The following is a 25371-nucleotide window of genomic DNA, read 5'->3' on the forward strand; positions in this document are numbered from 1 at the left end:
TAGGTACAATTTTATTTGACCAGCCATTAATTTCTCCTTTTCCTTTTTTCCTTCTTCTCTTGTGACCAGAGGGCCCGCGATTCTTGTTTTTACTGGTCTCGCACTGCTCGTCCTGTTTTTCTGAGCTGTCCTCCTTATGTTGGGACCTTCCCCTTATCTGCTTAACGTACTCCCCACTGCTGTGCCGCACGATCACGTTTGGATGCGCGAGCTTAGTGGAATTTTCCACTGCCAAACCACCTTCCGCTGCAAAAACACGACTTTGTTTCTCACCCTGGCCTCCCCCACGGTGCCACACCAGGCTGGTAGCGATAACGCCCGGCCCCTCCAGCTCCCGACAAACGCCTCGGTGGGAGGAATCCTTCACCCCAGAGTGACCAGCCCCAGGCTGCCCTCGCCCCATGGAGCACGTTCCCCGTCACGCCCCGATGCCCCAGGGGTGCTAACACGCAGGGCAGCGTGTGCTGGCGGTGCGGGAGGGCCCGGCTCTGCCCGGCACCCCCACGAGCCTGCCCGGCACCAGCCCTGGCTGCCCCTGCCCTTTCCGCGGAGCTGAACGTGCTTCCTATCAGCACTACGGAGCAGCGGCCGTGGCCGCATGTGGACACCGACGGCGTAAGGGCTCGTCCCGCCCGTCCCTGCCCCTGTGACGCCATCCGTAGGCGTCAGCAGCTGCTCCGGGCGCGCAGGCGTGCAACGAGGCCGCTGCCGCGTGGCCCGGCCCCGGCGAGGCAGGTCTGGGCAACGGCTCCGCAGGAATCTGCAGCGGGTGCCCCAACCCAACCGCCGGCGCTGCCGAGCGCGGCGTGCGCAGCTCCAGCAAGCTGCAGCCTGCGCCCGGGGCCTGCTCCCAGCCGTGCCCCAGTGCCGGTCCTGGGGCCGTGCCGCTGTCCCAGGACCCCGAGCAGCGTGCCGTTGGGCACGGCTGGCAGAGAGGGGCTTCCCCCACTGGGGTCGGGGCTCCCTGCACCCCTCTGCCCTTCGTGCTCCCCACCGAGGGGCCGGGGTGGCCGCTCCTCGTCCCCGTGCATGGCTGGCACACGGTGCCTTCGCCACCTCGGCTGCTGCGGAGCTTCCGTGTCCTCATGTCCCCACCGGTCCCGCAGAGCCGGGCCCTTCCACGCGGTCCCTGGGCTTCCTCCGGCCTCGCCTCGTGCCAACGCTTTGCTCCCGGCCTCCTGCACCCGGGCACCGAGGGGCACCTCTGGCGGGGCCAGCGCCAAGACCCCCGGCTTGGCACCACCGGTGCAGCTTCCAGAACCGCTGGGGGGGGTCCGGTTCAGCTCCATGCAGCCCCGGGGGGATGAGCGTGAACCTGGGGGGGTCCAGTTCGGCTCCATACAGCCCCGGGGGGGTGAGCAAGGGCCGGGGGGAGGGGGCGGTTTCGCTCCATGCAGCCCCGGGGGGCTCAACGGGGTCCGGGGGGGTCCGGTTCAGCTCCATGCAGCCCCGGGGGGGTGAACAGGGACCGGGGGGTCCCGGTTTGGCTCCATGCAGCCCTGGGGGGGTGAACAGGGACCAGGGGTGCCCCCTTCAGCTCCATGCAGCTCCGGGGGGCTGAACGGGGACTGGGGGGGTCCGGTTCGGCTCCATGCAGCCCCGGGGGTGCGAGCGGGGTCCCGGGGGTCTCGGGCTGCCCCTGCCCCGTGTTCAGCACCGCGCGGGCTACACCGCGGGGCCACGCGGCCTCCGGTGCCCCGGTGCCCCGCACCACGGCCCCCCGGCAGCTCGGGGCCGCCCCCGGCCCCTCTGTTCGGGCCGCGCCGTGCGAGCCCCTTTGTTCCCCGGCGGGCCCCGGCCGCTCCCCGCCGCAGCCCCGGCCCGGAGGGGACCCTGCCCTCGGGGGGGGGGGAAGGGGGGGGACACCGGGCCGAGCCCCCCCCCCCCCCCCCGGGCCACCCCGCCCCGGCCGCGGGGCTGCGGGAGCGCGGGCGGCGGAGCGGGCCGGGGCAGGGCCGGGCCGGGCCGGGCGGGCCGGGGCAGGAGCGGCGGCGGTGCCTGCGCGTCAGGCGGGCAGGAGGAGCCAGCGGGCCACAAAGAGCCGGGCGGCGGCGGCGGCGGCGGCGGCGGCGGGGAGCGGCGGAACCGGGCCGGGCAGGTCGGCGGCGGGGCGGGCACCGGAGCGGGGAGGGGGGGGTGGGGGGGGATCGGGGCGGCCCCGCTGGGGGGGTGGGGGGGTCCGGGGGGGTCCGGCCCGGCTCGGCCCGGCCCGGGGGGGGGCGGTGCGGTGCGGCAGCGAGGCGCAATGCGGCGCAGCCCGGCCCCAGCCCGGGGCCGCCCGCCGGGGGGATGCCGCGGGACCCCCCCCCCCCCGGCACGGTTCCGGGCCCCCCAGGGCCAGGCGTGGCCGCGGAGCCGCCGGGGCTCGCGGGCTGGGCCCCGCAGCCCCGGGGGGGAGCGGGGGGAGGCGGGCGCCAACCCCCCCCCCCCCCACCTCCGCCACGAGGGCGCCCGGCCCCGGCCCCTTCCGCCCTCGGGTTCCCCCGCACCGGGCGGTGTTCGGGGGTCCCGGGGGTCCGGGGGGGCGGCGGCACCCCCGGCGTGGCGCTGGGAGCCGCAGCCGCCCCTCTCTGTGCCCCCCAGGGCCGCGATGCGGGCGCCGTGAGCCGGGCAGCGCGCGCCCATGACGGACCTGGCCTCGCCCACGGGCGAGAACCCCTTCGCCTTCCCCGGCGGCGAGGAGGGCTTCGGGGACGAGAAGGCGCTGGTGATCCACAGCCAGGCGGAGGAGGAGGAGGCCGGGAAGGAGTTCAAGTGCATCCTGTGCGGGGAATGCTTCGGCCAGCAGCCCAGCCTCGCCCGGCACCAGAAGCACCACGCCGGGGAGCGCGCCTTCATCTGCGCCGAGTGCGGCAAGGCCTTCAGCCTCAAGCACAACCTCATCATCCACCAGCGCATCCACACCGGGGAGCGCCCCTACCAGTGCGGCGTCTGCCAGAAGAGCTTCAGCCTCAAGCAGAACCTGCTCACCCACCAGCGCATCCACAGCGGCGAGAAGCCCTTCTCCTGCGGGCGCTGTGGGAAGCGCTTCCGTGAGCAGCGCTTCCTCCTCAACCACCAGCGCACCCACGCCGAGGACCGGCCCGGTGCGGCCACCGAGGACCAGCCCGGCGCAGCCGCCGCCGCCAGCAGTCGCTCGCCGCGGCCCGAGCCGCATGAGGAGGCCAGCGGCCCCGGGGCAGCGAGCGGCCCCTTCGCCTGCGCCCGGTGCGGGAAGGGCTTCAGCTGCCGGAGCAGCCTGGCCACGCACCAGCGCACCCACACCGGCGAGCGGCCCTTTGCCTGCCCCGACTGCGGCAAGAGCTTCAGCCAGAAGGGCTCCCTGAAGATCCACCAGCGCACCCACACGGGCGAGACCCCCTTCTCCTGCGCCCAGTGTGGCAAGACCTTCGCCCAGAAGGTCAACCTCACCGCGCACCAGCGGAGCCACGGGGCAGAGAACGCCCTCACGTGAGCCCCCGCGCACCGGGACCCCCACCCACCGCTGCCTGCACCGCTCTCCTGCCCCACAGGGTTCTCCCCATCCTGCAGCCCCCCGGGCACTGCGGGAGTGCACCTGGAGGTGCTGCCTGGGGGCCTCGGAGCCCTTAGTGGCCTCACCAGGGCTTCGAGGCGCGTGCACATCCGTCAGTGTGGGAAACCGCCGGTGTGCCCGTGTGGGGCACAGAGCCCGGCGTGACGGGTGTGATCAGCCCCGGCTCCGTGTGGGCACCCCTGGGCGCCTGCTGCGCTCCTCCTGTTGGAGTTCCTCCCCTGACCATCACGAGGCTGCTCCCGCCAGCCCTGGCTGCCTCCGGTGCCCTGCATCAGGCGCTCGCAGGCTGATCTGTGCCTGCCGGACGCCTGTTGCCCCCCAGGGCTTCAGGAGGAGCCAAGCGCTGCGGCCAGCCCTGGAAATGGTGGTATTCTCTGTGGGGCTTCCTCCCCGTCTGTCCACCCAGTGCTGCAGCCTGGCGCACCCCGGGCCCACAGGTTAAACCCCTGGGCCAGGGCGAGGAGGAGGAGCGGGGAGGTTTCCCCAGGGCAGGGGACCACCGCTGCATGCTCCCCACGCACCCCTGTCCCCCCCACCCAGGCTGGTGCTGCTGCAGCGCAGGTAACACCTCTGTGTGCTTCTCGCCCAGGGAATGACGGCCACGAGCATCAGAGCAGAGCCAGATCTCGCCTCCTGTGCTCTGCGGGGAAGGAGCCGCGGCGCCGCGTGCTGCCCACCGTGCTGGGGAGAGGGGCTCGAAGAGGAGGCGGCAGAGGCTTGTCCCGGCACTGCGGAGAGCCCCGAGTAGCACAGAAATCAGGCGAAATAAAAATAAAATAAAACGCAAAGCTCACGGGTGCAAACTGCTTCCCAAGGAGCAGCAGCGGCAGCTCCGGCCTGGAGGAGGGACCGAGGCGGGGGCTGCACCCGGCTGCAGAGAGGCAGAGACCCCAGCCCGGGCAGCACGGAGGCCCCAGTGCGGAGCCCACAGATGTGGTGGCGGAGCAGGCAGCCAGGAGAGGTGAGCCGCGGCCAGGACGTGAAATCTCTGCCCATGCCTTGCTCTGCCACCCCAGGCACAAGCAGAGGAGCCCCGTGTTTGCTGAGCCCGCCCATGGCACCAGAGAAGGGGAAGTGGCTGCGCCAGAGCCCCGTGGCACGTGGGACCGTGCAAACCCTGCGGCACCTCTGAAGCCACGGGGTTTTAGGGCTGATCCCGGGTGCTGCTGGGGGTCAGCGGCCACCCCTGCCCTCCACAGGGTCCCTGTCTGTGCTCCATCCAGAGCCCCAAACCGGGACAGTGCTTGGCATGCTCTCTAGGACAAGACGGGACTCAGCACTGGTGGCTGAATCCAGGGTGGGTGCCCCTCTCCTGCACCCGTCCTGCCCTGCTGCTTGCAGGGGAAAATCAGCTTCTGCCGTCGCTTGCTGCTGATGATGCCCGTTGCACTGCGCCGCTCTCCACCACAGGATGATGCTGGGCTGGCCGGCGCTCCCTGCCCTCCTTCATGGGGCGACGCCGTGCATCGGGGCAGAGCGAGTGTGCAGCTGCCGGGGGGAGCTGACACCTGGCCCGGCCCCAGCTCCCGGTGACGGCACCGTCCTGGCTGCCACCGGCTCCCGAGGGAGCTGGATCCCCTCCTGCAGAGCCCCGCCGTGCCCCACTCCCCCCTGCTCCCCTCGCACAGGTCCATCCGTGCCCGTGGCACCGCCTGCACCCCGCCACACACGGTGCAGCCCCCCCTGGGCAGCCCTTTCCCCGCAGTGCCCCCACCCAGCCCGGTACCAGGAGGAGGGTGCTGGGCCCAGCCCCGGTGCCGTGGGGGCTGCCGGTCGCCGCGCCCCTGCCCGCCGGTGTCTTCTCGCCGTCCTGGCAAAAGGCAAAGCCCCCTGCGAAGAGCTGCACAAAGTGACCCCTGCCCCGTCCTCTGCCCACTTCTCCCTTCGCCACTACATGTGTGGAAATGCAGGTACTGCTGATGTGTATGAATTAAATTAATTACGCTTGGAAAACACCACGTCTCTATCTTGCTGGGAACCTGGGGAGTTTCGTGAGGGCTCACCCACGCCTTCCCAGGGCCCTCCAAAACATCGCTGCTGCCCGGGGGGGGGCTGCGGAGATGCTCACCAAGGACGGAGCTGCTCATGCGCCTGCACCAGGGGTGAGCGACGGCCCCGTGTGCGCCGGGGAGCCCATCCCCAGCTCAGCCTTGCCCCTTGCAGGTGTTGCTCCCATCCTGCCCTCACCCGGGCCAGCGGCTGTCGCTGCTGCAGGACTCGGCCGGCCTCGGCACGGCGGTGAGCAGAGCGCACGCTGCATCCCCAGCCGGCCCCTGCAGATCCTCCGCTGTCCCAAAAGATGGACGGATGCTGAGAATGCCAGCCGGGAGCGGGGACACCCCAGCATGAGCCGTACGTGGGCTTGGCACAGCAGCCAGCACCGCTCCACGGGCACATGCTGGATGTCCTGCCTGGTGTGGTGAGCCCTGGGCTGTGACAAGCGGTGGGAGTGTGGGGATAACGTGACAGAGGGGTCCTGGCTCTGCTCCTGTGTCCCCCCCAGCTCACGGCCATCCCCTGCTGGTTATGTGGCCGGGGGCAGGAGCGGATCCGAGGCAGCGCTCGGGGCCTGGGAGCTGCCATTGCCCTTCGGCCTGTGCCTGTCCCGGCAGAGGGAGGCTGGAGACGCTTCCACCTCGACTGCATTTTATTGACTTTGGCTTTCTCTGTTTTCCCCCAATGGCAAAAGGAACGAGCTCAGTGCTCAGGAGGGTGTTCTGGGGTAGGCCGTGTCCGCCTAGGACACCCTCACACCACATGAGGCCCGTCCCCACCAGCAGCAACGCGAGCCACGAATCCCCGAGTGTAGGGAAGGACGGGCTTAGAGCCCTTGTGGCCCGAAGTTTGGTGGCCACTGACTGCCCACCACGAGGCCTGTGTGGGGTGCTTTTACCCTGCTGGGCCGCTGAGCTCCCGCACAACTGCTCTCTCACCGCCCCTAATCAAAGGGAAAGGGAAAATACAACGGAAAGGGCTCAGGGGCTGAGATAAGGACGGGGAGATCACTCAACGATTATCGTCATGGGCAAAACAGACTCAGAGTAGGGAGATTAATGTAATTTATTGCCTATCACTAGTGGAACAGAGCAGTGAGAAACTACAAGCAGACTACAAACACCTTCCACACACACACCCTCTTCTCTCCCCCCCCCCGCCCAAGCAGCACAGGGGACTGGGGGCTGCGGTCAGTCCCTGAGGCTTCATCCCCGCTGCTCCTTCACCTGCCCCTGCTCCCCGTGGGGTCCCTCCCACGGGATGCCGTCCTTCCCCAATCGATCCCTCGTGGGCTGCCCACAGGCAGCAGCTCCTCAAGAACTGCTCCCACACGGCTCCGTCCCACGGGGTCCGTCCCCCAGGAGCAAACTGCTCCAGCACGGGTCCCCCACGGGCGGCAGCTCCCCCCAGACCCCCTGCTCCTGCGGGGGCTCCTCTCCATGGCTGCAGCTCCGGCCCGGGGCCTGCTCCTGCGGGGGCTCTCCGTGGGCCGCAGCCTCCTCCAGGCCACATCCACCTGCTCCACCGGGGGCTCCTCCACGGGCTGCAGCGTGGAGATCTGCTCCGTGTGGGACCCATGGGCTGCAGGGGGACAGCCTGCTCCACCAGGGGCCTCTCCCCAGGCCGCAGGGGAACTGCTGCTGCGTGCCTGGAGCACCTCCTGCCTCCTCCTGCACTCACCTTGGGGGCTGCAGGGCTGCTTCTCACTCCTCTCTCCCAGCTGCTGTAGTGTAGCAGGGTTTTGGTATTTTTTTCTCCGTTCTTAAATGTGCTCTCAGAGCACACATGCTGGGTGTGTGGCACTGCTGCGACCTCCAAGGTACCTCAGAGGTGATGGACACGGCAGGGCTCTGCCAGAGCCCCAAGGGAGCCAGGTTCTGGCCAGAACAGGAGGTTTGCTCCTCAGCCTTTAATTTAAAGCCTTGCCTTGGCAGCCCCTGGCTCTCGTGCTGGTTTGTCCTTGGGCATCACCAGGCTTCAGAGGCTGAAGCCTTTGGGGTCCCTCTAGCCATGGTCACAAGAGATGTCAGGAGTTCTCCTCCACCTCTCTGAGCTGCCAGCTGGGCAGCCGCTGCCATGGTGCTGCTCCCTGCGGCCAGAGGTTCCTGACACCCGGTGTCCCAGTGTCCCCATTCCCAATGTCCCTGTGTCACAGATCCCTGTGCCCCAATATCCCCAGGTCCAAGGTCCCTGACACCGTGTCCCCATGTCCCCAGTCCCCACATCCCTGTGTCACAGGTCCCGATGTGTCAATGTCCCCAAGTCCCCATGTCCCTGACACCTAGTGTCCTCATGTCCCGATGTCCCCGGTCCCCATGTCCCTGTGTCACAGGTGGCTGTGCCTCAAGGTCTTCGGCTCCCCGTGTTCCTGACACCTGCTGTCCTCATGCCCCAATGTCCCTTTGTCCCAGCGTCCCCAGTCCCCATGTCCCTGTGTCCCAGGTCCCTGTGTCCCAATGTTCCCAGGTCCCTGACACCCAGTGTCCCCATGTCCCCAGTCATCATGTCCCTGTGTCACAGGTCCCCGTGTCTCAATTTCCCCGGGTCCACATGTCCCTGACACCTAGTGTCCTCATGTCCCAACGCACCCAGTCCCAACGTCCCCAGTCTCCATGTCCCTGTGTCACAGGTCCCTGTGTCCCAATGTCCCCATTCCCAATGTCCCCGTGTCACAGGTCTCGGTGTCTCAATGTCCCCAGGTCCCCAAGTCCCCGACACCTGGTGTCCTCATGCCCCGATGTCCCTTTGTCCCAACGTCCCCAGTCCCCATGTCCCCGACACCCGGTGTCCCCATGTCCCGATGTCCCCAGCCCTCACGTCCCTGTGTCACAGATCCCCGTGTCCCAGTGCCCCCAGTGCCCCAGGTGACACCCAGTGTCGCAATGTCCCGGTGACCCCGGTCCCGGTGCCGGTGTCCCTGACCCGCGGTGCCCGGCTCCCGGTGCCCGGCTCCCGGTGCCGTTCCCCGCACCGACGCAGGGGGTCGCGGCTCCGCTCCGGGAGCTCCGCGGCCGCCGCTGCGCACCCGGGCTCCGCTCCCGGTCCCGCTGAGCGCCGGCGGCTTTGGGGGGCCGGCGGGTACCGGAGCCAAGCAGGTGAGGGAACCGGCGGGGTACCGGGACCGGGCGGTACCGGGGTCTGGGGGTTGGACGCCGGTCAGCGGAGGAGCAGGGGAACGGGACCGGGGCTGTGCCCCCCGTGCTGGAGCACCCGTGGGTGAGGCTGGACCCGGGTGGCGGCTGCCCCGTGGCTGTGGCACGGCAGCTCTGCCCCAGGAACCCCCCCCAGAGCCCCCCAGCAGACACCGTGCGGACCCCCCAGCAGCCAGGGGCAGCCCCGCGGGCATCCCGAGCTGGCCGGGCTGGGGACGTGCGGCCGAGAGGAAGAGGATGGGGAGGAAGAGTGCCCGAGCCCCTGCGGGGATGAGGAGGGGGGCGAGGAGGTGCCTGAAGCAGGAGCACGGGAGGTTCGCGGACCCAAAGGCTGCGAACCCACCGAAAGCAAAAGCGTCCCAGGAGGGACGGTGCTGGGGAGCAGGAAGGGGACGTGAAGGAGGCGCGCAGCCGAACACCAGCAGCAGATCAAGGCGAGCTGCGGGACAGCGTGCCCACGGGTGAAGGCGAGCAAACAGGCACACCGCGGCGCCACGGGGACTGCACGCCCACAGGGAGCCGCAGAGCCATGGGCGGTTGGTGCCCAGGCACCCACAGGGGTCCGAAGCTGCCGCCCTGTATGGATGGCCCCGAGCACAAAGTGGTGCTCGAGTGTCTCAGGCCAAAGCACGAGCAGCGTGCTGGGGCTGTGGCACACAGGGGCCGGAGGAGGGGGCTCCCTGCCTCCTGCAAGGGACCTGGGGTTAGCGGAGGGGCCGGGCAGGGGTTGAACACCGCTTTGTGCTGTGCCACAAAATGTCCCCGGCGCAGGAGAGTGCGGCCTCACACACCATGGCCCGGGTGGAAAAGGGGGCCTCCGGCTGTATTTGCATGAGCATCAGACCAAAACTCCTCTGTTAGGGGGCTGCACCTCATTGTCGTTAACCTCATGACCGGTGAGGTTTATTTCCAGGACATGTTTTCCCTCATTTGCACAGATTGAGCTTTCCCAGTGATTTTGGGCACAAGAGGAAATCTTCCAGCTGGGAGCTGCCATGGGAGCAGCTCCTGCGAGCAGCTTGCGAGTGGGCACCTTTGGAGACCGCAGCTCTGCCGTGGAGATGTGCGTGGTGTCATCGTGGTGCGGGGAGCCCCTGCCCGCCCCCGGGCCCACCTTTGGAGCTCGTCCTGCGTGCAGGGACATGTGCAGGGCGTGCTGCAGGGCGCCGGGAGCAGCGTTCTCCAGGGCTGCTGCATGCTCGGGGCTGCTGCGTGCCTGGGGCCATGTGGGTACCGAACCGCAGGGCTGCAAAGGTGGGACGCTGGGGGACGTTGTCCTGTAAGAGCCCAGGGCCACGGTCGGGGGGAGCGGGGCTGCTCCGCGCCGTTCGTGCTTGGGGCAGCAGCAGCACCGTGGAATTTTCTCAGGACATTGCCCTTAGTCCTGCTCCCCGGAATAGCGCACTGGGAGCTCAGCGCATTTACGGGAAAAGCCTGTTTGCAGGACCCTTGGTGTTTGCAGCTGGGGCTGGGTGCGCCCTGCAGAGCATGCAGCAAACCGCCCCCCACTGCTCCCCCACAGCTCCGTGCCCCCCACGAGTGTCTCTGGGCTGTCCTTGCAGAGCCCCCGCCCCGTGAACCTTGCACCCAGCCCTGCTGCACTCAGCTCCTGCCCCCGCAGCCCCAAACTGAAAGCTGGGTCCGGGCACGAGCACCTCCTGCCCAGGGACACTCCTGCGCCTGGAGCCATGGGTAGGTGCCGGGGCTTGGTGCTCATCGACTTTGCTCCCCAGTGCACTGCACGGCTCCAGAGTCACAGCTCAGCAGCACAGAAAGCGTGCAGCAGATCCCTGGGGGGCTGCTTCTGAACGCAGGGATCGGGAGCAGCCAGCGTTGCTCACCCACGGGGCGAATGGTCCCTGGCCAAGCCCACTGCTGGCTGGGCTGGCACTGCAGGCTCGGTCTTCTCAAGGGCTTTGTCACAGCCTGCCAGTGCCCTTATCCCCCAAGCCCAGCGGTAAATCCTTCACCCTGCACGTGTGTTTGCTGTCTGTCCCCCTGCAGCCTGTGACCCGGCTCCGGCATCACCCTTCCTGCACTGACACTCCGGCAGAGCACGATGGCGAGCGGCCCCCGGGAGGATCACAGTGAGCGTCACGGTAAGTGTGCAAGGGCCAGGCACTGCCCTGTCCCAGAGCCCCCTCGCAGGGGGGATCGGTGTCCTCGTGCCACTGCAGGGACCAGGCTCTCCAGGCAGTCTCCCTGCTGGGAGGGGTTTTGGGGACAGAGCAGGTGGGGACACGGCATGTGCCGAGCGGTGCCATGCACGTGGAGGGGGGACAGGCATCCCTGGGATGGCGCGGGTATCCCTGGGGTGTCACGGGTACCCCTGGGGAGGTAAGAGCATCCCTGGGGTGGCACAGGCAGCCCTGGGGTGGCACAGGCAGCTCTGTGCCCCTGTGCCGGGCTGTTTCCATGCATGACCCACCCCAGCCAGGGCTTTTCATGCGGCTGCTCTCTCGCTGAGCCTTTCCCCTCACTGATGCCAGCAGGCCAGGGGACACAGGAGCACATGGGGGAGCCGGAGCTGCGCCTGGTACTCGTCGGGAAGACTGGTGGAGGGAAAAGCGCAACGGGGAACACCATCCTGGGGCAGGCGGCCTTCGAGTCGCGCCTGGCGCCATGGGCGGTGACGCAGACGTGTGCCCAGGAGAGCCGGCTCTGGCAGGGCCACAGGGTGGTGGTCACCGACACCCCCAACATGTTTGACTCACCGGAGCACAGCGCCCGGTCCTGCTACGAGCTTGCCCGCTGCCTGCTGCTGTCGGCGCCGGGGCCGCACGTCCTGGTGCTGGTGACCCAGCTGGGCCGCTTCACGCAGGAGGACGAGGAGGCCGCCCAACAAGTGTGGCGGGTGCTGGGGCACGAGGCTGCGAGGCACACCGTCATCCTCTTCACCCGCAAGGAGGACCTGGGGGGCGGCTCCCTGCAGCACTACGTGGCGCACCTCAGCAACGCCGCCCTGTGGGGGCTGCTCCAGGCCTGCGGGGGACGGTGCTGCGCCTTCAGCAACCGGGCGGCTGGCGCCGAGCGCGAAGCCCAGGTCGAGGACCTGATGGTGCTGGTGCAGCAGGTGCTGGTGGAGAACCAGGGCGCCCATTACACGAACGAGCTCTACTCCCAGGCCACGCGGCTCCTCAGCTGCAACGACGTGGATTTCGAAGAGAAGTGCAAGCACCTCGCGAAGCAAGTGGAGCAGCAATTGCAGGGCCAACAAGGAGCATCAAGAGACGGGTGCCTGGGGTGGCTCACGCGGTGTGTGCAGGGGCTGTGGTGCACACGATGCATGCGGTTCCTGTGCTGCTGCTGCTGCTTCACCTGGGCAGTGGTCCTGCACATTGCGCGCTTTCTGTGGCAGGCGTGCCGCAGTGGTTGGAGGGCAATTGTCCGGCTGTAAAACCGCTTCTTGTGCTAGAAGCAAGAATAGAACGAGAATACACTGTGCTGTATTTCTTTTCCCAGGTCATTGCACTGTGTTGCTTAACAACATGGCAAGCAGCTGATTCCCCCTCTAACAGCACCGCAGTCCCCACATGGGCTGTGCCTCTCGGTGCGAAACTGCAGCACAAAGCTTGCGGCTGCTGAGCGGTTTCTGCTTTGTCTCCATCCCGATGCCAGGGATGTGCCCGGGGCATTGCAGGGACGGCTGCGGACCTGGGGACGCGCAGGGCCAGAGCCAGGCAGTGCCTCCTAGGAAATGCCCTTGTCCCCTGCATCGAGCCGTGGGGCAGCCCTGGGTGCTGCCAGGAGAGCGCAGAGCATCCAGGTGGAGCGGAGCAGCACCCACCAGAGGGGACCCATCCCTGAGCAGCTCTGGGGGCAGCAGGGCGAGGACAGAACTGGTCACATTCCCCTCACTGCCATGGTCTGAGCTCACCTCATGTCCCCGCAGGCTGGCATGGGATTTGGGGAGCCACCTTGGCCTGGCACGGGGGTGGGGGGTGGGGGGGTGAAGGACAAGGGGCACGGGGCAATGGGCCAGGTGCCAGCTGGCCCAGCAGGGACATCGAGGGACCCTGGCAGGGACACCAAGGGAGCCAGCCCTTCTTCCTGCTGCCCTTCAGGTGCTGCTGTTGTTTCTCAGGGGACTGGAGCCATATGAGCAGGTACCTGGGGATCCACGTCCCTGAGAGAGGACCCAGGACAAAGAGCATCCTAGGGACAGGTGGGACAGGTTGGTCACACGTGCAGGGACGGCGGAAATATCCCTGGCAGCAGCAGTTCTGAGCATCTGAAACCACCATGAACTTTGACAGGGAAGTGCCGTGACACAGGATGAGGTGCCATCCCACTGCGGTTGTACTCTCCCTGGGCTGACGTGCTGTGGAGCTGCACGCAGGCACAGTCTCCATTTGTCATGCACACCTCCCTGCCTTCAGGAACACGGGCTGCTCTGCACTTGTGTGCAGTTTCATGTTTTGCTGGGATCACTGACCTGTTGGTGGGGAGCCCCGGGGGTGTGGGAGCAGGGGTCGGAGGTGTGAGAGCAGGACCTGGGGCTGGAGGCACCCGGCGAGGAGCCCCGCAGTGCCCCGGCAGCATCACTGCCAGCTCTGCAGGTGCCTGCGGAGCCAGGGAGCACCACGAGCGTGGGGAGAAGGAAGTACAAGGTAGCGGCAGGGAAATTCAGATTTGTCACTTGCAACCTTTGCAACACTTAAGAGGCGTGCAGGGTCTGTCCCAGCCCCGAGCGGTGCGCGGGATCAGTCCCAGCCCTGAGCAGTGTGCGGGGTCCGTCCCAGCCCCTGACCACAATGCAGGCTGCAGCTGCCTCGTCTCCTGCCTCTTCTTCTCTTAGCGCTCTGCCTCCAGTCACAGCAGCAGGAGAAACTGCTTCAAAACTAAGCGCAGAACATCACGGTAGTTAAATAACTCTGAGGTTGCATTGTTTCCGGAGGAATTACAAGAATCAGCGTTATAGTTGGCTACACCTCCAGAGCTGCACAGAATCGAAACCGAGATGGGGGCTGGTGCGGGAGGAGCCGGTGCTGCCCTGCTGCCATGAGCACAGTTCTCCAGGCTGACACCGACGCCGTCACCGCTGTCACTTCCTGGTGGCTGTGAGCGTCCCGCGGGGACAAGGCGAACGCCAGCGCAGGGCGTGCAGGAAGGTACGGGCGGGAGGCCGGGGGCCACGAGGCTCCGTGCCGGCAGGGAGGGCTTCGGGGGGGCCTGGGGACCGGGCGCAGGGCAGTGGGGCAGGGAAGGGGCTCTTCCCCCTGTCCCCTCCTCTCTCCTCCCCTTCTCCCCACTCCTCGCTCCCCATGCTCACCACGGGCACAGCACAGACCTCCCCAGCCCCAGGTGCCGGCATGGCCCCAGCCCCAGCCCCAGCCCAGGGGAGCCCCTCAGGATGGTGCTCAGCCCCACGCGGGGCCCCGGCTGCACGAGTGTCACTGCCCCGAGGGTCCCTGCCGCCACCTGAGGGGCCCCGCCACCACGCTGCCTTCCCTGCCCGTGATCGTGCACAGACTGAGGCTGCCTCCTCGCTGCTCTGTTTCCCCGCTGCACCTCGTGGTTCTGGCTTTTATTTTGCTTTTCTGTTCCTTGCTGCTGTCCGTGCACTGCTGTGGCTGCACACGCTGCAGCGCGATCCAGGGGACCCCGTCTGGCCCGGTGCCACCGCAGCCTGACCCAGCTGCAGCCTCCCGAGCTCTTCCCGCAGCGGGGGCACACAGAACCCCGCAGCCTCCAGTCGCCAGCAGCGAGGCTTCGAAACCATCCCCGCTTTTAGTGAAAATCCCTTCTGCTGTCGGTAACGCTCCCCGCCTCTGGGTGCCTGCTGACAGAGCCCTGGGCGTCTGCTTTTGTCTCCGCAGCGTGGCCGTGGCCGTCCGGCGTGTCTACATGCTGCCCGGGGTCGGCGGGGGCTTGGAGATGAGGCTGATCCTGGCTGGGAAGGCTGGTGGGGGGAAAAGCGCCACGGGGAACACCCTCGTCGGGGAACGTGTATTTGAGTCCAAGCTGTCCACCCAGCCAGTGACCGTGAGGTGTAAGAAAGCACAAGGGCACTGGGACGGCGAGGACTTCACGGTGGTTGACACGGCCGACATTTTCAACCCAAGTGATGCCAGTGATGAGGTGCATCAAGAAATTATCCGCTGCATCAGGCTGTCCTCCCCGGGCCCCCACGCGCTGCTGCTGGTGACCCAGCTGGGCCGATTCACCCAGGAGGACGAGGAGGCTGCAGAGAGACTGCAGGACATCTTTGGAGCTGAAGTTCTGGGGCACACGATAGTCATATTCACCCGTACAGAAGAGCTGGTGGGGGGGTCGCTGCACAACTACGTGAAGTATTCCGAAAACAGGGCTCTCCGTGAGCTGATCCAGAGGTGCGGGAACAGGTACTGCGGCTTCAACAACCGGGCAGCTGGAGCCGAACGGGACCAGCAGGTCGCGGAGCTGATGGGGATGGTCCGCTGCATGGTGCGGGCAAATGGGGACGGGTACTACAGCAATGAGATGTACCTGGAGCCCGATTTAACAGAAGGGAAGGTGGAGTATCACATGGCGAGGTACAGAGCAGGCAGGAAAAGTAGTGAGTTTCTCACTCACTCTTACAGGAGAGATATTGTGATTCGTGGGATGATTCTCCTTGCCATTGCGGTGGTTTTCATTATTTTTCTTATTTGGTGGGAGTGATGAATCCCAGCACCACGGAACCACTGAACGCCTGGGGCTGGAGGCACCTCTGCACACCACTCCAGCTGCCCGGGACCGTGTCCATTGGGTGTTGGACATCTCCAGGGATGGAGACCCCAGCACGGCTCTGGGCAGCCTGTGCCAGCGCTCAGACACCCACACAGCAAAAAAAGACTTTTCTGATGTCTCACCAGGCATCCTTGTGCTTCCAGCAGTGCCCATGCCCTTGTGTCCTGCCTCTGGGCACCCCACCAGGCGTTCACAAATACAGACGGAACCCCTGAGCCCCCTTCCCCGGGCTGAGCAGCCCCAGCTCCCAGCCTCTGCCCGTCTTGCAGATGCCTCCATGTCCAGATGCAATGGAACCAACTCTCCCCTGGAAAAGAAGAGGAATTGTCTATGTTTAATTGAGCATCCCTTCAATCAGTTACCATATATGAAGTACAGGACAAAAAATATGTTTATCTTTTAACCTAGGCTCCCTTTGATCAGGGACAAAATGCTCCTTCTGGAAGAAACAAAGGAAAGTTGCCAATAGCAAGTAGCCTGAGGTTGTGCTTAGGTGACGTGTGGCCGTTTTGAGAAACAAGGTTGTAGTTTTGCAATAGAAGTTGTTTTTGCAGTGGAATATCCACTAACCTTGCATATTCAAAAGTGATCGTGCAGGCATGACAGTAGCATAGCACTAGTTAAGCAGATAAGGGGAAGGTCCCACTGTCCCAACATAAGGAGGACAGCTCAGAAAAACAGGATGAGCAGTGCGAGATCAGTAAAAACAAGAATCACAGGCCCTCTAGTCACAAGAGAAGAAGGAAAAAAAGGAAAGGGAGAAATTAATGGCTGGTCAAATAAAATTGTACCTATGTAGTATAGAAGGGCGTCAAGTAGGTTGTGAACCTGCAGTGCTCAGCCAGTGAGGAAATGGGAGAAATCAGGTGTCAGGTAATAGGGGATATAGGGTTATGGTAAACTTGTACTGTGCGCTCCTGCTTGCACGATGTGAGAAGCTAAGTAGTGTTTTTGCAGTAGAGAATTACGTGTTTTTATTCCAAGGTAGTTGTGTAGTCATGATAAGGAGAAATGCTAAGTAGGTAAGTGGACAGTAGAAGGCCTCACTGTTTCAAAATAAGGAGGAAGCTTGAGAAAAACAGGATGAGCAGTGTGGGAACAGTAAAACAAAGATCACAGGTTCTCAAAACGTAAGAAAGAAAAAAAAAAAAGGAAAAGGGAAAAAATAAAGGGTGGAAAAAAAAGAAAAATTGTACACATATGGTATAGAGGAGCGTCGAGTAGCTTGTGAACCTGTAGTACTCAGCCAGTGAGGAAACAGGGGAGGTGATCAGGTGTTGGGTAATAGGCAATAAAAGGTTGTGATTTGTTTACTACAATGCGCTCCTGATTGACAGGACGCCCGCCATTGCAATTGCGAATAAAATAGCTTCATAGAAGGTCCTGTCTGAAGAAAATTATTTGAGATTTTTCTCACAAGGATGCCCACCATTGCAATCACGAATAAAATAGCTTCATAGAAGGTCCTGTCTAAGAAAATTATTGAGATTTTTCTTACACCATCTGCGGATAAAAGGGGTTAGGGTACTTCATCAGGGAACACCACCAAGGACCCCCAAAGAAAGGAAGGCCTGCACAAAAGGGCCTGAAAAAGGAGCCATTAGGAATGATGCCACATGAGTACAAAACTCATGTGGATTAGAATGAATATTAGATAGCAGAATAGTCATGAATTTAATGTCTACATGTAGCAAGGAAGTCGACACTGGGTGTGCTTGATCTGTGGAAAATGCACCGAGCTCTGAGGCCTGAATAAAAGCAATCTCTCTCCTGAGCACGTGCGAATTGGCTTATTGCACACCGGGTAAAGGATCACAGAGTCACAGAATGTCTGGGGTTGGGAGGGAGTTTAAAGATCATCCAACTCCAACCCCCCTGCCATGGGCAGGGACACCTCCCACCAGGTCAGGCTGGCCAAGGCCCCATCCAGCCTGGCCTTGAACACCTCCAGGGATGGGGCATCCACAACCTCTCTGGGCAGCCTGTGCCAGTGCCTCACCACCCTCTGAGTGAAGAATTTCTTCCTAACATCCAATCAAAATCTCCCCTCTTTCAGTTTAAAACCATTCCCCCTTGTCCTATCGTTATCTGCACTAGTAAAGAGTCCCTCTCCATCCCTTTTATAAGAACCCTTCAAGCACTGAAAGGCCACAATGAGGTCTCCACGGAGCCTTCTTTTCTCCAGGCTGATCAGTCCCAGCTCTCTCAGCCTTTCTTCCTAGGAGAGGTGCTCCAGCCCTCTGAGCATCTTTGTGGCCCTCCTCTGGACCCGCTCAAACAGCCCCGCATCTTTCTGGTGCTGGGGCCCCAAACCTGGATGCAGTGCTCCAAGTGAGGCCTCACGAGGGCAGAACAAAGGGGGACAATCCCCTCCCTCCCCCTGCTGCCCACCCCTCTGATGATGCAGCCCAGGATGCAGTTGGCCTTCTGGGCTGCAAGCGCGCACTGCTGGCTCATGTCGAGCTTCCCATCCACCAGAACTCCCAAATCCCTCTCTGCAGGGCTGCTCTCAATGAGTTCTTCTCCCGGTCTGTACTCATGCCTGGGATTGCCCCTACCCAGGTGCAGCACCCTGCACTTGGACTTGTTGAACCTCATGCGGTTCACATGGGCCCAAATCCCCAGCTTCTCCAGGTCCCTTTGGATGGCATCCCTTCCTTCTGTTGTGCTGACTGCACCAGCAGTGCCATCAGCTTGGTGCCATCTACTAACATATGACGCATTAAAATCCTTCGGCCCCGCACTCAGTCCCTGTGCATCCATGTGTGTGGCAGGAGAGGAGGATGGCAAAGCCCTTCTTGCCGTGCCAAGCCAAGCCGCGCCGTGCCAGCTGCGGGAGCTGAGCGGCTCCATGGGCCACGCGGTGCCTGCCCTTGGGCTGGTGCCTGCCCCGGCTCCCTTCCCCACAGCCGACGTCCCCGAGAGCTGCCTGGGTGCCACGGGGCAGGGGACATTTCGCTTTCCGCCCCAGCCGCCAGCTCAGCGGGAGCAGCACAGCGGAGGGCAGAGCCATGCCGGCTCTCGGCCTGCCCGAGCTCTGCACTGTCTCGCTGGGCACGGGGCAGGGCAGGCTGGGCACCGGGTACAGGGCTCTTGCTGGCCTGTGCCCCGAGAAGGGCAGGTACCGCAGGGAAGTGCCACGAAGGCAGGACACCCAGGGGCATCGTCCTGCGAGAGCCAGGGCCGTACCCTGCAGCATGGGGCCGCTTCACGCTGCTCACGCTTGGGGCAGCAGCAGCACCATGGAGCTTCCTAAGCGCAGTGCTCTTCGTCCCTCTCCCTGGAAAAGGGCAGTGGGAGCTCAGCGCATTTACAGGAAAGGCCAGTTTGGCAGATGTCTGCAGAGGCAAGCCTGCTCAGGCAAACCTCACCACCCCCATCCATTCACAGATCGGCCTGCGTGCCCCGTGGCCACACGAGATGTCCTACCGCATCCCCGTCACCCAGCAGGCCACAGGCGTGCAGGGCTCCCCGCTTCCTCTGCGCTGCAGCAGCACCGGGGCTCATTTCCTGAAAAGGGCTGGAGCTGCGCCCACACCACACCTCTGTGCGCCTGCACAGGCTTTGGGCAGCCCCTCCTTAGGCGGGTTTTGCTGATTACAAAGCCCTTTCTCGCCATCCCTGCCCACCGCGTCCTCACCAGGCTGAATGTCCCTGCCTTCCCCCTGCTCCCAGTTCAAGATTCCCTCTGCCACAGTTGAGGCTTGTGTGCTATGGTGAGGAAGAAGAGCACTTGGAAACACTTCTCGAGCACTAGCAGAGCAGGGTCACCTCCTGCAGGCACAGAGGGGAGGGAGGGTGGGAGTCCCGTACAATCCTACAGCAAGGGCCGCGGCTCAGGGATGGGACCCGCACCGTGGAGGCACCTGATGTCCCCTGCATGGTCACAGCCCCCATCCTGCGCCTCCTCACCCAGTCCTGATTAACATCTTCATTAACAATCTGGGTGATGCAGTATCATAGAATCATAGAATCATTGAATATCCTGAGTTGGAAGGGACCAAAGCCCTTTCTTGCCATGTCTGACAGCGGTGTCCAAACGCTCCTTGAGCTCCGGCAGCTCGGGGCCGTGCCCCCGTCCCCGGGCAGCCCGTCCCAGTGCCCGACCACCTCTGGGTGCAGAACCTTTCCCTAACCCCCAGCCTGACCCTCCCCTGCCCCAGCTCCGGGCCGGTCCCTCGCGTCCTGGCGCTGTCCCCAGGGAGCAGAGCTCAGCGCCTGCCCCTCCGCTCCCCTCGTGAGGGAGCTGCAGGCCGCCACGAGGCCTCCCCTCATCTCTTCTCCACGCTGAACAATCCAAGCAACTTCAGCCACACCTCATACGTCTGCCCCTCTAGACCCTTTACCATCTTCATTGCCCTCCTTCGGACGCTCTTTAACAGTTTTATATCTTTCTTATACTGTGGTGCCCAGAACTGCACCCAGTACTCCAGGTGGGGCTGCACCAGCGCAGAGCAGAGCGGGACGATCCCTTCCCCCGACCAACTAGCAATTCTGTGCTTGATGCACCCCAGGATACAGTTGGCCCTTCTGGCTGCCAGGGCACACTGCTGGCTCGTGTTCAGCTTGCTGTCAATCAAACCCCCCAGATCCCTCTCTTATGGCTGCTCTCCAGCGCCTCGTCCCCCAGTCTTTATGTATAGCCAGGGTTGCCCTTTCCCAGGTGCAGAATCTGACACTTGCTCTTGTTAAACTTCATGTTGCTGAATGGCAATGGCAATGAACTAGCTGACATCGGCTAGTTCTCTGAGTACTCTGGGATGAATCCCATCAGGCCTCATAGACTTAGAGGCATCCAGGTGGAGCAGCAAGTCTGCACAAGTTTGGGGTTAACCGGGAGTTTGTCGTGCCTGCAGTCACCATCCCCCAGCTGCGGGTAGCTGATGCCCCAGAGCCCACCACTGGTGCTGAAGACAGAGGCAGGGGCGAATACTGCGTTAAACGTCTCTATTTTGTCTATGTCCCTGTTTGTGAGGTGTCCATCCTCATCAAGTGTCAGACCAATGTTTGCTCTGGTCCTCCTTTTCCCATTAATATACTTTAAAAAGCCTTTTTTATTGTCCCCCATGCTCCTGGCCAGCTTCAACTCTACTTGAGCTTTGGCAGCCAAGAAACCCAAATTAACCCAAGATAATGGGTTGATAAGCTTTTGCTCAGTCAGGTCCTACGCCTTCCGGGCACCGCTTGTTTTGACTTCAGGACTTGCAGATCCTCCCTGAGCTGGAGGAAGGGGTTGCTTTCCTATCTGGACCTGGCACACCTTGTTATTTACCATCCTAGTAATAGCCTACATTGCAGTGTGGTGGTTTTACTCGGCTGGGCAGCTGAGTTCCACCACGGCCGCTCTCTCACTCCCTCAAAGAGGAAGGGGGAGAAAACGTGACACAAAGAGTTCAAGGCTCGGGATACGGATGATTTAATTTAATACAAAAGAGAGAGGGGAAAAAAAAAAGAAAGAAAAGAAAAAACAAGGCAAAGGCTGTGCGGAAGCACAGAGAGAGAAATGCAGTTACTCTCTACTTCCCATCAATGAGCAATGTTCAGCCACGTCCTGGGAAGCAGGGCCTCAATACGCGTAGCGGTTGTTCGGGAGCACAGACACTTCCACAGCGAGACCCTGAGCAAATTCCACGGTGCTGCTGCTGCCCCAAGCACGAGCGGCGTGGAGCGGCCCCACGCCCCGAGACTGGATGGAGTCGCTACGCCACTGTCCATCACAGCTGAGAAGTCGTGGCAGTCCGGTGAACTTCCCACTAAGTGGAGGAGGGAAAACATAACCCCCACTTGGAAAGAGGGGAAAAGGGAAGACCTGGTTGTCTACAGGCCAGTCAGTCTCACCTCTATGCCTGGCGAGATCATGGAGCAGATCCGACATATCATGCCTGACAAATCTGGAGGCCTCCCGTGACAGGGTTACGGCACTGCTGGCTAGGGGAAGAGCAACTGACATCATCTGCCTGGGCTTGTGCAAAGCATTTGACCCTGTCCCCCACGCTGGAGGGAAGGGATGCCACCCAGAGGGATCCAGACAGGCTTGAGAAGTGGGCCTGTACGGACCTCATGAGGTTCAACAAGGCCAAGTGCAAGGTCCTGCAGCTGGGCTCAGGAAATTCCAAGCGCAAATCCAGGCTGGATGGGGAATGGATTGAGAGCAGCCCTGAGGAGAAGGATCTGGGGGTGGTGGTGGAGGACAAGGGGGAATGGTGTTAAATTAAAAGAAAATAGCTTTAGGCTAGACATTAGGAGGAAATGCTTCGCTGTCAGTGTAGTGAGGCACTGGCACAGGCTGCCCAGAGAGGCTGTGGATGCCCCATCCCTGGAGGTGTTCAAGGCCAGGCTGGATGGGGCCCTGATCTAGATGGAGCAACCTGATCTAGAGGGTGTCGTCCCTGTCTGTTTCAGGGGGGTTGCAGTTAGACGATCTTTAAGGTCCCTTCCAACCCGAGCCGTTCTCCGATTCTATGATCCTTTACCCGGTGTGCAATAAGCCAATTCACACGCGCTCAGGAGAGAGATTGCTTTTATTCAGGCCTCAGAGCTTGGTGCATTTTCCACAGATCAAGCACACCCAGTGTCGACTTCCTTGCTACATATAGCCATTAAATTCATAACTATTCTGCTATCTAATACATATTCATTCTAATCTACATGAGTTTTGTACTCATGTGGCATCATTCCTAATGGCTCCTTTTCAGGCCCTTCTGCGCATGCCTTCCTTTCTTTGGGGGTCCTTGGTGGTGTTCCCTGATGAAGTACCCTAACCCCTTTTATCCATCGATGGTCACACGTCACCTAAGCACATCCTAAGGCTACTTGCACTTGCCAACTTTCCTTTGATTCTGATGAAAGGGATGCTCAATTAAAATAGACAATTCCTCTTCTTTTCCAGGGGAGAGTTGGTTCCATTACACCGGGAAAAGGAAGGCATCTGCGAGGCGGGCAGAGGCTGGGAGCTGGGGTTGCTGAGCCTGGGGAAGGAGGCTTGGGGAGCCCGTCTGTGTGCGAACACCTGGTGGGGTGCCCATGGCCAGGACACAAGGGCATGGGCACTGCTGGAGCCACAAGGATGCCCACTGAGACATCAGAAAAGTCTTTTTTTGCTGTGCGGGTGTCTGAGCGCTGGCACAGGCTGCCCAGAGCCGTGCTGGGGTCTCCATCCCTGGAAATGTCCAACACCCAATGGACACGGTGCTGGGCAGCCGGTGCTGGGGACCCTGCCTGGGCAGGGATGGAACACGCGGTGTGCAGAGGTGCCTCCAGCCCCAGGCGTTCAGTGGTTCTGTGGTGCTGGGATTCATCGCAGCCATGCAATAAGGAAACCCAGGGAAATCACAATAATGATGAGGACAATCAGCCCACAAGCCAGGAGAACTCTCAGGGATGGCCTGCAGCAGAACCGCACCTTCTTTATCTTGCCTGCTCTGTACCTCGCCATGTGATACTCCACCTTCCCTTCTGTTAAATCGGGCTCCAGGTACATCTCATTGCTGTAGTACCCGTCCCCATTTGCCTGCACCATGCAGCGGACCATCCCCATCAGCTCCGCGACCTGCTGGTCCCGTTCGGCTCCAGCTGCCCGGTTGTTGAAGCCGCAGTACCTGTTCCCGCACCTCTGGATCAGCTCGCCGAGAGCTTTGTTGTCAGTACAGGACACGTAGTCGTGCAGAGATCGCCCCGCCAGCTCTTCTGCACGGGTGAATACGACGATTGTGTGCCCCAAAACATCAGCTCCAAAGATGTCCTGCAGTCTCTCTGCAGCCTCCTCGTCCTCCTGGGTGAATCGGCCCAGCTGGGTCACCAGCAGCAGCGCGTGGGGGCCCGGGGAGGACAGCCTGATGCAGCGGATAATTTCTTGATGCACCTCGCTTCTGACACCTCCTGGGTTGAAAATGTCGGCCGTGTCAACCACCGTGAAGTCCTCGCCGTCCCAGTGCCCTTGTGCTTTCTTACACCTCACGGTCACTGGCTGGGTGGACAGCTTGGACTCAAAGACACGTTCCCCGACGAGGGTGTTCCCCGTGGCGCTTTTCCCCCCACCAGCCTTCCCAGCCAGGATCAGCCTCATCTCCAAGCCCCCGCCGACCCCGGGCAGCATGTAGACACGCCGGATGGCCACGGCCACGCTGCGGAGACAAAAGCAGACGCCCAGGGCTCCGTCAGCAGGCACCCAGAGGCGGGGAGCGTTACCGACAGCAGAAGGGATTTTCACTAAAAGCGGGGATGGTTTCGAAGCCTCGCTGCTGGCGACTGGAGGCTGCGGGGCTCTGTGTGCCCCCGCTGCGGGAAGGGCTCGGGAGGCTGCAGCTGGGTCAGGCTGCGGTGGCACCGGGCCAGACGGGGTCCCCTGGATCGCGCTGCAGCGTGTGCAGCCACAGCAGTGCACGGACAGCAGCAAGGAACAGAAAAGCAAAATAAAAGCCAGAACCGCGAGGTGCAGCGGGGAAACAGAGCAGCGAGGAGGCAGCCTCAGTCTGTGCACGATCACGGGCAGGGAAGGCAGCGTGGTGGCGGGGCCCCTCAGGTGGCGGCAGGGACCCTCGGGGCAGTGACACTTGTGCAGCCGGGGCCCCGCGTGGGGCTGAGCACCATCCTGAGGGGCTCCCCTGGGCTGGGGCTGGGGCTGGGGCCATGCCAGCACCGGGGGCTGGGGAGGTCTGTGCTGTGCCCGTGGTGAGCATGGGGAGCGAGGAGTGGGGAGAAAGGAAGGAGAGAGGAGGGGACAGGGGGAAGAGCCCCTTCCCTGCCCCCCTGCCCTGCGCCCGGTCCCCAGGCCCCCCCGAAGCCCTCCCTGCCGGCACGGAGCCTTGTGGCCCCCGGCCTCCCGCCCGTACCTTCCTGCAGGTCCTGCGCTGGCGTTCGCCTTGTCCCCGCGGGATGCTCACAGCCACCAGGAAGTGACAGCGGTGACGGCGTCGCTGTCAGCCTGGAGAACTGTGCTCATGGCAGCAGGGCAGCACCGGCTCCTCCCGCACCAGCCCCCATCTCGGTTTCGATTCTGTGCAGCTCTGGAGGTGTAGCCAACTATAACGCTGATTCTTGTAATTCCTCCGGAAACAATGCAACCTCAGAGTTATTTAACTACCGTGATGTTCTGCGCTTAGTTTTGAAGCAGTTTCTCCTGCTGCTGTGACTGGAGGCAGAGCGCTGAGAGAAGAAGGGGCAGGAGACCAGGCAGCTGCAGCCTGCATTGTGGTCAGGGGCTGGGACAGACCCCGCACACCACACAGGGCTGGGACGGACCCTGCACACCACTCAGGGTCAGGGCTGGAGGTGCAGGTGCCGGACGAGGGCACTGAACTAACGACAATTCTGGGGGGGTGCTCCCGCTCCAGCCAGGGGCCGTGCATCTCCTCTGCGAGCTCGGCAGGTTTTCCAAAGCATTGCAAGGGTTGCCAGTGACCGATCTGAGTTTCCCTGCCAGCTCCTCGTTCCCCAAGGCGTCGGGACCCCCTCCCAAGGTGGCCGCAAGCAGCTGAGGAGGAGCAGCCCTTGCCCGGGCTGTCACCGTCTGCCCCCACGGTGCAGCGAGGCACAGCCACGCTCCCCTGCCCCTGCGGCCCCTGCTCCTGGGCTGTGCGGGGCTGGCAGAAACGTGCCCTGCCACTGGCGCGGGGTGCGGGGGCTGCCAAACGCTGTTCGCTGCCTCACCGGGTGTGCAGCCGTCTTGTGCATGCGTGTGTGTGTGTTTACCCCCGGTTATAAAACCACTTCCTGCGTGCACACACACCAGGCAGGACACACACAGGCAAGCTGTGTTAGCGACCCGACTGCCAGGTGATCGTCTTCATCGGCCTTGTTACCGCCGCGGGGCGAGCACGGGAGACTTTGGCAAACCTCGCTCAAAATCCCTTATTCTTCTTTCAGGCTTCCCCTGGGAGTGGGCGCAAAATGGCAGACGCTCAGATGGAAGGTGAGCGCCTTACCCACTGCGTGCAGGCAGCCAGAGCCTGGCCGAGCTTAGAATCCCAGGATCACAGA

At 63.0% G+C, this 25371-nt stretch overlaps 4 protein-coding genes across 7 annotated transcripts; 3 read left to right on the forward strand and 1 right to left on the reverse strand.

The window, feature by feature from the left end:
* Positions 1-1933: 1933 nt before the first annotated feature.
* On the forward strand, positions 1934-5490 carry LOC125180883 (zinc finger protein 300). Its single transcript, XM_066991101.1, has 3 exons — positions 1934-2098; positions 2584-3450; positions 4125-5490. Exons 2-3 carry the CDS (start codon positions 2624-2626, stop codon positions 4129-4131), a joined length of 834 nt encoding a protein of 277 aa, XP_066847202.1. The 5' UTR covers positions 1934-2098; positions 2584-2623; the 3' UTR covers positions 4132-5490.
* A 3028-nt stretch (positions 5491-8518) lies between these two features.
* On the forward strand, positions 8519-12144 carry LOC106046813 (GTPase IMAP family member 1-like). 4 transcript variants are annotated; one of them, XM_048053289.2, is made up of 3 exons: positions 8519-8625; positions 10687-10781; positions 11172-12144. In XM_048053289.2, the coding sequence occupies exons 2-3, from the start codon at positions 10742-10744 to the stop codon at positions 12077-12079; spliced, it is 948 nt and encodes a 315-aa protein (XP_047909246.2). In that variant the 5' UTR covers positions 8519-8625; positions 10687-10741; the 3' UTR covers positions 12080-12144. The 4 variants fall into 4 exon arrangements, with proteins under 4 accessions (XP_047909246.2, XP_047909249.2, XP_047909248.2 ...); XM_048053292.2 differs by having other exon boundaries at positions 11175-12144; XM_048053291.2 differs by lacking the exon at positions 8519-8625 and adding an exon at positions 8636-10374.
* Positions 12145-12206: 62 nt separating this feature from the next.
* On the forward strand, positions 12207-17170 carry LOC136789866 (GTPase IMAP family member 2-like). The gene is made up of 2 exons (XM_066991105.1): positions 12207-13793; positions 14502-17170. Exon 2 carries the CDS (start codon positions 14530-14532, stop codon positions 15322-15324), a length of 795 nt encoding a protein of 264 aa, XP_066847206.1. The 5' UTR covers positions 12207-13793; positions 14502-14529; the 3' UTR covers positions 15325-17170.
* Positions 17171-21896: 4726 nt separating this feature from the next.
* LOC125181895 (GTPase IMAP family member 1-like) lies at positions 21897-24448 on the reverse strand. The gene is made up of 2 exons (XM_066991102.1): positions 24225-24448; positions 21897-23516 (listed from the first exon to the last, which is right to left on the reverse strand). The coding sequence occupies exon 2, from the start codon at positions 23486-23488 to the stop codon at positions 22688-22690; it is 801 nt and encodes a 266-aa protein (XP_066847203.1). The 5' UTR covers positions 23489-23516; positions 24225-24448; the 3' UTR covers positions 21897-22687.
* Positions 24449-25371: the final 923 nt, after the last annotated feature.

The sequence above is a fragment of the Anser cygnoides genome, chromosome 2 (assembly GCF_040182565.1).
Source record: "Anser cygnoides isolate HZ-2024a breed goose chromosome 2, Taihu_goose_T2T_genome, whole genome shotgun sequence".
NCBI lineage: Eukaryota > Metazoa > Chordata > Aves > Anseriformes > Anatidae > Anser > Anser cygnoides.